The following is a 14,267-nucleotide window of genomic DNA, read 5'->3' on the forward strand; positions in this document are numbered from 1 at the left end:
CACATGGTTTTGCCCAACTGCTAACAAACTTGCTGCTGCGATCAACTCAGAATTACTCCCAATGTTCTGAATAGTCCTGTGGTCACGCAGCAAGGAATAAGATGCCAGAAAAGTTGCTGATGTGTACGGGATCACAGTTTCGGTCTCAAACATGCCCCATAAAATGGTTGCGGCACGTCTGCGTTTCTTGGCACCCCTCCCCATTACCACCCACAAACGCTCCGTGTCAATCCCTCTGCAAGTGCCAATGCAAGAACATGCCAATAATTGTGCAACTACCAAAAAAAAAAAAAAATATCGGGTTTGCACACATCTCTGAATCTGCCCAATGTTAATTTTAGCAAATTTCTCGGCGTCCTATATAAAATATTTGAAGTGTACAAAACCAGTATGTGTGGCTTGTTGCCGAACAAATGATCATTTAGCACAATGAGGAAAAAAAATCACTGTAATAGTAATCCTTTACTGCGTGCCTGCCATGTAGGGCCGAGAATGAACACACCACTACTTCAGCCCTCAGTACACAGATAAGGTTAGCTGCGTAACCTTGTTCCATCTCCCAGATTCTATCAGGAGTTGGCATTCTAGCCTCCCACACCCCACCCCACCCCTCTGCCAGAGAAGAAGGTAAAAAGCTGCAATAAGATAAAATATTATCAGTGCCTATAGATATTAATTGTAAAACTGGTAAAGGATGTGAGCTAGGAAACTCTTCTATTCCCGAGGTCACACTTCATACACAGGACTGAAAGAGAATCCAGTAACTGCCAGATAACAGGCAAACTAACGTACAGGCAGTAGAGACCGTAGAGGGTGCAGGGAGTTCAGTGTTATGAGTCTCAGAAGTTTAGGGTGGCTCATGAAAGAGGGTATCATCAGCAAAGAGAAATTTAGGGGGGCATGTACCCCAGTAAAACCTCTCTCCCTGGTATGGTTGATAGTATACCCCTTTTTCACTAGCACTAAAAACACGGGTAAATGCGGGGGGTTCTAGTGGACACGCCCCCACCCCCCCGTAGGCTGTGTAGTGTAAACTAAAGCTGTGTCGATGCGACACGGCTCCCGTTCACAGTCTATGGAAGGGCGGCGCTGGGAGATCATGTGATCTCCCAGCGCCGCCCCTGTTGCGTCACCAGCAGCATCACAACCCGGCAATATGCCGGGTTGGTGAGCGCAGTGTAGAAGGGGACTCTAGCACGGGTCGCAGCCGTGTCAGGCTCCCGGCTGCGACCCGTGTTAGATAGTGGAAAAGGGGTATCAGTAAGCTTAACCAGCTTCATTATTACACTGTGTGAATGCCCCATTTTCCTCACACAGCACCGAGCTAGCCCAATATCTACTGTGGTAATTCCTCCAACTGGCACTTACCACAGTCCTATGTTCCACTGGAAGAGCAGACTTGGGAGAGAACAATCTGGGCTAGATGCATCATCGCTTTGAGAGTGTTAAAATGGAGAGTGAAAAAGTATCAGCCAATCAGTTCCTAACTGCCATGTCACAGACTGTGTTTGAAAAATGGCAGTTAGGATCTGATTGGCTGGTACTTTTTCACTCTCCATTTTATCACTTTCCAAACAATGATGCACCTAGCCCAGAGACTGTCACATAAATTTGACACCTATGTCTGAACACATACCAGGAAATAATCCTGATTTTGAAATTGGGACTCTGTAAACTGATACACCTACACCACAATACAGGTCCACCCATCTAGGGAGTCCAATCCCGGGCCATTTTATTCAATCCCAGGTATCAGGATTGAAAAATGGTCAATCCCGGGATTGGTTCATTTCCTGTGTCCCCTCCCTGCTCCGCCCAGCACACATAACTGACCACCACAGTACCTGGTGTTCGGTGAGGTCCATGCAGTGGGCGGCTGGCTGCGCGGCATGACCTCTAACTTCAGGTCACACTGCACAGGGGGAGCCGGGAGAAGGGAGCCAGGCAGCATCTGAGCCTCCTGAGGACGCTTAACGCTGCCCAGCATTAAAAAAACAAAGGACCGCCTGATCCTGAAATCCCCGGTATAGGAGCTTCCAGTCCCAAGATCGAATCCCGGATGATTTATGGCCAAAATACCGGGATCCCGCTGATCCTGATCCCAAGACTGGCCACCCTACACCCATCCCACAACCATTCTCAGTGAATAAATCATGACCCTTGAGGCCTACAGAAGTTATGACTGTTCAACGAAGAGTGTTAATAATCCGACAAAAATCATTTGCATCACTATCGGACATGTTACTAAGGGGTCTCTTCATGAAGCAGTGAAAAGAATGGAGAAGTGGGCCAGTGGAGAAGTGCCCTTAGCAACCAATAACTGTTGAGCTAACATTTATAAAGTGCATTCTATAAAATTATACGTAGCAGCTGATTGGTTGCCATGAGCAACTTCTCCACTGGCTCACTTCTCACCACTTTTCACTGCTTCATTACAGATCCCTACAAGCAGAATTAAATTCAACGCAATGTTCTGCAACGCATCACTGCACTGCCTGGCACATATCAGTCATATACTGTACAGTAAGGCCAACATCACAAGTTTTTCTTCGCACCTCTATGGGGTGCAAGGAAAAACTTGCAATGCCAGCGGGCAGTATGTGCCATTCCGGCACATCATGTCCGTGGCAGTGAACTCAATGTGGTGCAATTGCCGTGTGTGAAGTCATCGTCCAACCGTACTAACAGGCACTAGTGCCATCTCCGTGTGTGAGGTCATCGTCCAACAGCACTAATAGGCCCTAGTGCCATCTCCATGTGTGAGGTTATCATCCAACCGCACTAACAGGCCCTAGTGCCATCTCCGTGTGTGAGGTCATCGTCCAACAGCACTAACAGGCCCTAGTGCCATCTACGTGTGTGAGGTCATCGACCAACAGCACTAACAGGCCCTAGTGCCATCTCCGTGTGCGAGGTCATCGTCCAACCGCACTAACAGGCCCTAGTGCCATCTCCGTGTGTGAGGTCATCGTCCAACCGCACTAACAGGCCCCAGTGCCATCTCCGTGTGTGAGGTCATCGTCCAACCGCACTAACAGGCCCTAGTGCCATCTCCGTGTGTGAGGTCATCGTCCAACCGCACTAACAGGAACCAGTGTAGCAAGTACAGAATTCTCAAGCCATGTATCTAAGGCTGATTACTCACTGCATGTGACATAGTCATGTGGTTTCTGCTTAGAAGTCATGGGGTGAGGCCTATTGCGGACACTCCACTGGTTCCCAATGTGTTCACTGGCAGTTAATACAAGCAAATAAAATGGACAGCATCCAAAAAGCACAGCCCTCCTCTCATCACTCCTGACCACACATGCAAGTGAATATTAGTTCTTTAGAACTAAAGGGTTCCATTTTGTACCCAATTGCATGGCTAAGAGGCCCAATAAACATATACGTATGACAAAAGTTAACACAGTACCTTTCGCCCAGACATCAAGAACTTCCATAGGGGACGTTGCCTATATGACATGACAATAATTCTCGGAACAGATTATCCTTCAGGGAAAGAAAGATTGTCCAAACTGACTGTCTTGCATCTTAACGACAAATACATCTGCTGTTTTGCCACTTGAAATGATAATGTATTATTTGAGGTGATCACTTTCGTGTTATGTAGCAAGACTCTTCAGTGATGCACATGCATCATTTTACAGTGTATTTCAGCACACACAGCTACAGCTGGAATAAGTCATAATAAATAACACAACATTTGACACGCAGGCATATACGGTTAGCCAATTTTCATTACACAACACAGAAATGCTTGGCTAAAAGACCAAACATTTCTAGCACAATGTAAAGTTTTAACATACTGCGGAGCCAAAAGGAATTACATACTGACCCTTCCACCAAAGCTTTATGTCTACAGAAACGCGTCACATCTGCCAAAGAGTAAATATCCTTTACAAGTTTGGCCCAGTAAGGAATACTAACAGATCTATACGGCTTTGTAAAACACAAATAAACGTCTGAAAGTAGTGTTGGGAAATAGTAATAAATAAGTTGAATTTACGTCTTATAAACAGTTTAGACAAAAAATAAACCCCCAAAACACTACAGACTATGAATCCCGGGAAATAAGGCATCAGATATATAATTAGGCCTAGTAGGCCATTATAATGGTGGCACCTCATATAAACCCCTCTTGGAAACTCGAGGACAAAACTCCTACCCATAATTAAGGGAGGAATTAAATTATCCCACATCGGCGCAATGTGCTGCTTCTAAATGGCGCATTGCCCTTTGTCGCATTGCACAACGTGTGAGGTCCACGAGCGACCAATCTGTGCGTAGCCGGGTTTCGCAGTAATGCCCGGCGGCACTTCCCGCTGAACTGAATTCTCCCCTAAGAAAACACTGTGCGGATGGTAGGTTTTATGCAGTTGTCCAGTGGGGGGGGGGTTCATTCTGAGTTGGAAGCACATTAAAAAGTGAGCTGTAGAAAAGATGCGTGCAAAAATTGCGTATTTCCTCCTATAGGTTGAGTGGAATTGTATATATGCGCCAGGCTCACGCCCAATCAAGTCATCAGTAGCTCAAGTAAAGTTCATCAACATTTTTTTTTATTGTGAAAACGATGGTGGCCAATCCCGGGATCGGCGGGATCCCAGGATTTAGGGCCAAAAGCGGCCGGGATTCAATCCCGGGATTGGACGCCCAGATGCTGCTCGGCTTCCTTCTTCCGGCTCCCAGCGCAGCATGAGAGGTCATGCTGCGCCATCGCACGCCGCTGGGAGCCGCCAGGAGAGAGCGGAGGATGTTCCCCACCCACTCGCCCCTGGTATATGGTGAGTTATGCGGGCGGGGTGGGGCGGGACGAGGCCACATAGTTAAAAGCCAATCCCAGGTTTGGCCATTTTTCAATCCCGATACCCAAGATTGAAAAAATGGGCCGGGATTGGCTTCCCTAGTGAAAACACACCATCTATAATACAGCAAGTATAATATTCCTTTTCATGTCTGAAAACTATGCCTACAAAACCATATAACATGGTCAAGGGCAATGAAGAAAGCAGGGCGAATGTCAAATCTGCACACGGACGTAGGCCTGCACTTGTTTTCTGAGCGTGCACAGAGCAAACTTGCCAACGGACGTACTTCCAGCTCAGCATAGGCCGCACAGCTGGATGTTACGCTTGTGGCACAGGGAGTACACAACATCCCTGCAGTAACCAAAAAGTGCTTTATTTTATAGAATACTCTATAATAGATGATAAAACACTATGACACTTCCTATGGCCTGACTCCTTTCATTCCCCACTCTAAGCAGCTCAGGTTGGAGCCAAGATTACATCTCTAGAGTTGGTGGTACGACAGTTGCCTTTTTTTAGAGCAGGTTTTGGGTGAACCAAATCATCCGTAGTTGCCAATATTCGAACATAATGGTTTCAGTTTCAAGAGAACTTTTGCAGCAAGACAACCAGGAACACAACCCAACTTAACATTACCGCCAGGCCTGATAACACGGACGGTATCCTACTGTACATACCACAAACAGAGGAACATGGGAGTCTCTGCTGTTTGGGAGCAAATGATCTCCGCCAGGCCTGCATCCAGGCATTACACCCTGGAGATGTTCGAATGTAAACACTGCGCAGTGGAACATTGTTTTGCAGCTGCCGCTTGCCCAATCAGCTGCATCAACAAACGTCCCCTGCGCATTACATTTAAACTTCCCTCAGCTGTTAGACCTGGATAAGGATTGGGTGCAGACAGGGCCATAGCCACGTGCGCAAGAGGTGCAGCCGCCCATGGAATGTGTATTTCTGGTTACAACTGAGGGCTTACGGCGAGTCGCCCCAGGCGCTGAATTTTGTAGTCACAGCTCTTAATGCAGGAACACGTAGCTCCCAGGTATTAGACAGGGTCCGGTCTGCAATTTGGATCACTAAAATATTTTGTCTTGCAGTTCTCCTTTAAAATACAGGATAGATGCAAAAACAATATGAAAATCATATATTCACATTCCAGAGTGGTCATCTCAGACACAAAGATGCATGCAATCACTTACTGAAAACACAACTTTCCTACAATAATAAAATTACACTGGCGCAAGGTGAGGATACATAAACGAAATCCTCCTTTCGTTTACGTATAATTCTAATGCTAATTTTCCACGCTGCTTAGTTTACCAGCCCCCGGGAATCTCAGAGTAAAGACAGCTGCGCTGGTTTCCACAACCAGATGTGTAGCTCGCTGCTCTGGCTCCGCAAAGTGGGTACCATCGCTGCAATGTCAACTTTTATACCAGCAGAATTTTTTTTTTTTTTTGGCAATCATCAAACTATAAAACACGTGCTTCACTTCAGATGATGGCACTAGCGAGACATTTCATGTAACCCATTTCCTCACAGACCAAGGAAATAATTCACTTAATGCTACACTAATCACCCTCTGTGCAGCCATTTAACATCGAGTACATCAAACACACTTCAGGGCTTTCTGGAAGAGTACAGGAAGCCTGTTTTCAAGAAGGATTAGAAATAAGATAACGCCTCAGCCAACTGTGGCTCCCCAGCTGTGGGTGAACAACTAGTCCCAGAGAGCCCTGACAGGCACTTACTTAATGGTACCAACAGCTGCATAACCGCTAGATGCCTGTAATAGTTCAATGACATAGGTGTGATTGACAGCAGCCTTGCAAGATGTTCTGCAGCAGGTCTCCTCTGAGTATGAGAGCGCTGAGGAGCCAGGGGTCACTGCATGCAGCCAGTTTCTTACCTTGGCACTCTGACATTGCTTTTCTTCTTTTTCAACCTGGGGTCTCTTTTGGGGTTGTGACCCTCTATTGCCCTGAAGTGCACGGGGGTGGTGGGCTGCACCTTGCCATGTCCAGAGGGGGCAGCAGGGACTTTGGTTCCCCGGATTTCTCTTACAGGGGGCTCCTCTGCACCCCCCAGCAGGAGATACAAGACCAGGAGCCCCCCCAGACCGAGCAGGCTGGCCAGAAGCTTGCAGTGGATCCTCATGGTGCAGAGTTAATGGGGGACCCTCATCCCGGGCTCACACCCCTAGGGGCTGCCGCCCTGTGCAGCATTCTGTGCAGCTTCCACCGGGAGCTCCGGGGCAGCAGCAGCAGCACCACGTATCCGATTGTCAGGGCCGGGGGAGGGGGAAGAGGAGACCTAGCCGGGCTGGGAGGAGGGATCCTACCGTAATGTGTCTAGCCGGAGCTCCCTCTCTGTCTGACCAGTGTGACACAGGAGGAGGAGGTGGGAGCTGCTGCTTGTCACACATGGGATCTGATTACAGGACACGAACAACTGACACTTTATATAGTACTATACATTGTATCACTGTGTACTGTATCACCCAGTGTAACTATTATGTCACCCAGTGTATATACTGTATCACCCAGTGTAACTATTATGTCACCCAGTGTATATACTGTAGCACCTAGTGTAACTATTATGTCACCCAGTATATATACTGTATCACCCATTGTAACTATTATGTCACCCAGTATATATACTGTATCACCCAGTGTATGTACTGTATCACCCAGTGTAACTATTATGTCACCCAGTGTATGTACTGTATCACCCAGTGAAACTATTATGTCACCCAGTGTATGTACTGTATCACCCAGTGTAACTATTATGTCACCCAGTGTATATACTGTATCACCCAGTGTAACTATTATGTCACCCAGTGTATATACTGTATCACCCAGTGTAACTATTATGTCACCCAGTGTATGTACTGTATCACCCAGTGTAACTATTATGTCACCCAGTGTATATACTGTATCACCCAGTGTAACTATTATGTCACCCAGTGTATATACTGTATCACCCATTGTAACTATTATGTCACCCAGTGTATATACTGTATCACCCAGTGTAACTATTATGTCACCCAGTGTATATACTGTATCACCCAGTGTAACTATTATGTCACCCAGTGTATGTACTGTATCACCCAGTGAAACTATTATGTCACCCAGTATATATACTGTATCACCCATTGTAACTATTATGTCACCCAGTGTATATACTGTATCACCCAGTGTAACTATTATGTCACCCAGTGTATGTACTGTATCACCCAGTGAAACTATTATGTCACCCAGTATATATACTGTATCACCCATTGTAACTATTATGTCACCCAGTGTATGTACTGTATCACCCAGTGTAACTATTATGTCACCCAGTGTATATACTGTATCACCCAGTGTAACTATTATGTCACCCAGTGTATGTACTGTATCACCCAGTGTAACTATTATGTCACCCAGTGTATATACTGTATCACCCAGTGTAACTATTATGTCACCCAGTGTATATACTGTATCACCCAGTGTAACTATTATGTCACCCAGTGTATGTACTGTATCACCCAGTGTAACTATTATGTCACCCAGTGTATATACTGTATCACCCAGTGTAACTATTATGTCACCCAGTGTATATACTGTATCACCCATTGTAACTATTATGTCACCCAGTGTATATACTGTATCACCCAGTGTAACTATTATGTCACCCAGTGTATATACTGTATCACCCAGTGTATATACTGTATCACCCAGTGTAACTATTATGTCACCCAGTGTATATACTGTATCACCCAGTGAAACTATTATGTCACCCAGTATATATACTGATGTCACCCAGTGTAACTATTATGTCACCCAGTGTATATACTGTATCACCCAGTGTAACTATTATGTCACCCAGTGTATATACTGTATCACCCAGTGTAACTATTATGTCACCCAGTGTATATACTGTATCACCCAATGTAACTATTATGTCACCCAGTGTATATACTGTATCACCCAGTGTAACTATTATGTCACCCAGTGTATGTACTGTATCACCCAATGTAACTATTATGTCACCCAGTGTATATACTGTATCACCCAGTGTATCTATTATGTCACCCAGTGTATATACGGTATCACCCAGTGTATCTATGATGTCACCCAGTGTATGTACTGTATCACCCAGTGTATATACTGTATCACCCAGTGTAACTATTATGTCACCCAGTGTATATACTGTATCACCCATTGTATCTATTATGTCACCCAGTGTATATACTGTATCACCCAGTGTAACTATTATGTCACCCAGTGTATATACTGTATCACCCAGTGTAACTATTACGTCACCCAGTGTATATACTGTATCACCCAGTGAAACTATTATGTCACCCAGTATATATACTGTATCACCCAGTGTAACTATTATGTCACCCAGTGTATGTACTGTATCACCCAGTGTAACTATTATGTCACCCAGTGTATGTACTGTATCACCCAGTGAAACTATTATGTCACCCAGTATATATACTGTATCACCCATTGTAACTATTATGTCACCCAGTGTATATACTGTATCACCCAGTGTAACTATTATGTCACCCAGTGTATGTACTGTATCACCCAGTGAAACTATTATGTCACCCAGTATATATACTGTATCACCCATTGTAACTATTATGTCACCCAGTGTATATACTGTATCACCCAGTGTAACTATTATGTCACCCAGTGTATATACTGTATCACCCAGTGTAACTATTATGTCACCCAGTGTATATACTGTATCACCCAGTGTAACTATTATGTCACCCAGTGTATGTACTGTATCACCCAGTGAAACTATTATGTCACCCAGTGTATATACTTTATCACCCATTGTAACTATTATGTCACCCAGTGTATATACTGTATCACCCAGTGTAACTATTATGTCACCCAGTGTATGTACTGTATCACCCAGTGAAACTATTATGTCACCCAGTATATATACTGTATCACCCATTGTAACTATTATGTCACCCAGTGTATGTACTGTATCACCCAGTGTAACTATTATGTCACCCAGTGTATATACTGTATCACCCAGTGTAACTATTATGTCACCCAGTGTATGTACTGTATCACCCAGTGTAACTATTATGTCACCCAGTGTATATACTGTATCACCCAGTGTAACTATTATGTCACCCAGTGTATATACTGTATCACCCAGTGTAACTATTATGTCACCCAGTGTATGTACTGTATCACCCAGTGTAACTATTATGTCACCCAGTGTATGTACTGTATCACCCAGTGTAACTATTATGTCACCCAGTGTATATACTGTATCACCCATTGTAACTATTATGTCACCCAGTGTATATACTGTATCACCCATTGTAACTATTATGTCACCCAGTGTATATACTGTATCACCCAGTGTAACTATTATGTCACCCAGTGTATATACTGTATCACCCAGTGTAACTATTATGTCACCCAGTGTATATACTGTATCACCCAGTGAAACTATTATGTCACCCAGTATATATACTGATGTCACCCAGTGTAACTATTATGTCACCCAGTGTATAGACTGTATCACCCAGTGTAACTATTATGTCACCCAGTGTATATACTGTATCACCCAGTGTAACTATTATGTCACCCAGTGTATATACTGTATCACCCAATGTAACTATTATGTCACCCAGTGTATATACTGTATCACCCAGTGTAACTATTATGTCACCCAGTGTATGTACTGTATCACCCAATGTAACTATTATGTCACCCAGTGTATGTACTGTATCACCCAGTGTAACTATTATGTCACCCAGTATATATACTGTATCACCCAGTGTAACTATTATGTCACCCAGTGTATATACTGTATCACCCAGTGTAACTATTATGTCACCCAGTGTATGTACTGTATCACCCAGTGAAACTATTATGTCACCCAGTATATATACTGTATCACCCATTGTAACTATTATGTCACCCAGTGTATATACTGTATCACCCAGTGTAACTATTATGTCACCCAGTGTATATACTGTATCACCCAGTGTAACTATTATGTCACCCAGTGTATATACTGTATCACCCAGTGAAACTATTATGTCACCCAGTGTATATACTGTATCACCCAGTGTAACTATTATGCCACCCAGTGTATGTACTGTATCACCCAGTGTAACTATTATGTCACCCAGTGTATATACTGTATCACCCAGTGTAACTATTATGTCACCCAGTGTATGTACTGTATCACCCAATGTAACTATTATGTCACCCAGTGTATGTACTGTATCACCCAATGTAACTATTATGTCACCCAGTGTATATACTGTATCACCAAGTGTATCTATTATGTCACCCAGTGTATATACTGTATCACCCAGTGTATCTATTATGTCACCCAGTGTATGTACGGTATCACCCAGTGTAACTATTATGTCACCCAGTGTATATACTGTATCACCCAGTGTAACTATTATGTCACCCAGTGTATGTACTGTATCACCCAGTGAAACTATTATGTCACCCAGTATATATACTGTATCACCCATTGTAACTATTATGTCACCCAGTGTATATACTGTATCACCCAGTGAAACTATTATGTCACCCAGTATATATACTGTATCACCCAGTGTAACTATTATGTCACCCAGTGTATGTACTGTATCACCCAGTGTAACTATTATGTCACCCAGTGTATATACTGTATCACCCAGTGTAACTATTATGTCACCCAGTGTATATACTGTATCACCCAGTGTAACTATTATGTCACCCAGTGTATGTACTGTATCACCCAGTGTATCTATTATGTCACCCAGTATATATACTGTATCACCCAGTGTAACTATTATGTCACCCAGTGTATATACTGTATCACCCAGTGTAACTATTATGTCACCCAGTGTATGTACTGTATCACCCAGTGAAACTATTATGTCACCCAGTATATATACTGTATCACCCATTGTAACTATTATGTCACCCAGTGTATATACTGTATCACCCAGTGTAACTATTATGTCACCCAGTGTATATACTGTATCACCCAGTGTAACTATTATGTCACCCAGTGTATGTACTGTATCACCCAGTGAAACTATTATGTCACCCAGTATATATACTGTATCACCCATTGTAACTATTATGTCACCCAGTGTATATACTGTATCACCCAGTGAAACTATTATGTCACCCAGTATATATACTGTATCACCCAGTGTAACTATTATGCCACCCAGTGTATGTACTGTATCACCCAGTGTAACTATTATGTCACCCAGTGTATGTACTGTATCACCCAGTGTAACTATTATGTCACCCAGTGTATATACTGTATCACCCAATGTAACTATTATGTCACCCAGTGTATATACTATATCACCCAGTGTATCTATTATGTCACCCAGTGTATGTACTGTATCACCCAGTGTAACTATTATGTCACCCAGTGTATATACTGTATCACCCAGTGTAACTATTATGTCACCCAGTGTATGTACTATATCACCCAGTGAAACTATTATGTCACCCAGTATATATACTGTATCACCCAGTGTAACTATTATGTCACCCAGTGTATATACTGTATCACCTAGTGTAACTATTATGTCACCCAGTGTATATACTGTATCACCCAGTGTAACTATTATGTCACCCAGTGTATATACTGTATCACCTAGTGTACCTATTATGTCACCCAGTGTATATACTGTATCACCTAGTGTACCTATTATGTCACCCAGTATATATACTGTATCACCCATTGTAACTATTATGTCACCCAGTGTATGTACTGTATCACCCAGTGTAACTATTATGTCACCCAGTGTATATACTGTATCACCCAGTGAAACTATTATGTCAACCAGTATATATACTGTATCACCCAGTGTAACTATTATGTCACCCAGTGTATGTACTGTATCACCCAATGTAACTATTATGTCACCCAGTGTATATACTGTATCACCCAGTGTATCTATTATGTCATCCAGTGTATATACTGTATCACCCAGTGTATCTATTATGTCACCCAGTGTATGTACTGTATCACCCAGTGTAACTATTATGTCACCCAGTGTATGTACTGTATCACCCAGTGTAACTATTATGTCACCAAGCGTATATACAGTATCACCCAGTGTAACTATTATGTCACCCAGTGTATATACTGTATCACCCAGTGTAACTATTATGTCACCCAGTGTATGTACTGTATCACCCAGTGTAACTATTATGTCACCCAGTGTATATACTGTATCACCCAGTGTAACTATTATGTCACCCAGTGTATATACTGTATCACCCAGTGTAACTATTATGTCACCCAGTGTATGTACTGTATCACCCAATGTAACTATTATGTCACCCAGTGTATATACTGTATCACCCAGTGTATCTATTATGTCACCCAGTGTATATACTGTATCACCCAGTGAAACTATTATGTCACCCAGTGTATGTACTGTATCACCCAGTGTATCTATTATGTCACCCAGTGTATATACTGTATCACCCAGTGAAACTATTATGTCACCCAGTGTATGTACTGTATCACCCAGTGTAACTATTATGTCACCCAGTATAACTATTATGTCACCCAGTGTCTGTACTGTATCACCCAGTGTATCTATTATGTCACCCAGTGTCATACCTCCCAACATGACCCTCTCCAGGAGGGACACAATGCTCTGCTTCTAGACTTTTCCCTTTCTCTATGATTGCCGGCACCTGTATTGAACAGGTTAATGGATAAGAAAGGTGTTTCAGCACAGGTGATGGCAATCACAAATTAAGAGGGAAGTGCAGGAGCAGAGTGTTCTGTCCCTCCTGGAGAGGGTCATGTTGGGAGGTATGAAGTGTATGTACTGTATCACCCAGTGTATCTATTGTGTCACCCAGTGTATGTACTGTATCGCCCAGTGTAACTATTATGTCACCCAGTGTATCTATTATGTCACCCAGTGTCTGTACTGTATCACCCAGTGTAACTATTATGTCACCCAGCATATGTACTGTATCGCCCAGTGTAACTATTATGTCACCCAGTGTATCTATTATGTCACCCAGTGTATGTACTGTATCACCCAGTGTATCTATTGTGTCACCCAGTGTATGTACTGTATCGCCCAGTGTAACTATTATGTCACCCAGTGCATCTATTATGTCACCCAGTGTCTGTACTGTATCACCCAGTGTAACTATTATGTCACCCAGCATATGTACTGTATCGCCCAGTGTAACTATTATGTCACCCAGTGTATCTATTATGTCACCCAGTGTATATACTGTATCACCCAGTGTATCTATTATGTCACCTAGTGTATATACTGTATCACCCAGTGTATCTATTATGTCACCCAGTATATGTACTGTATCGCCCAGTGTAACTATTATGTCACCCAGTGTATCTATTATGTCACCCAGTGTATGTACTGTATCACCCAGTGTAACTATTATGTTACCCAGTGTATGTACTGTATCACCC

General features: G+C 43.2%; 1 protein-coding gene across 3 annotated transcripts in view; it reads right to left on the reverse strand.

Annotated features, from left to right (window-relative positions):
• GXYLT2 (glucoside xylosyltransferase 2) overlaps nucleotides 1–14,267 on the reverse strand; it is a 151,227-nt gene that overhangs the window by 73,132 nt on the left and 63,828 nt on the right. The window contains exon 1 of one of the 3 annotated variants that reach the window (XM_063941033.1): nucleotides 6,718–7,112. The exons of 1 other annotated variant lie outside the window; for it this stretch is intronic. In XM_063941033.1, the coding sequence (XP_063797103.1) occupies nucleotides 6,718–6,965 (248 nt within the window). In that variant the 5' untranslated portion in view covers nucleotides 6,966–7,112. Of the gene's footprint in view, nucleotides 1–1,368; nucleotides 1,446–6,717; nucleotides 7,113–14,267 lie in introns of those variants that run through there. One more of the 3 variants, XM_063941034.1, reaches the window with a different exon arrangement.

Source organism: Pseudophryne corroboree, chromosome 9 (assembly GCF_028390025.1).
Source record: "Pseudophryne corroboree isolate aPseCor3 chromosome 9, aPseCor3.hap2, whole genome shotgun sequence".
NCBI classification, from domain to species: Eukaryota; Metazoa; Chordata; class Amphibia; order Anura; family Myobatrachidae; genus Pseudophryne; species Pseudophryne corroboree.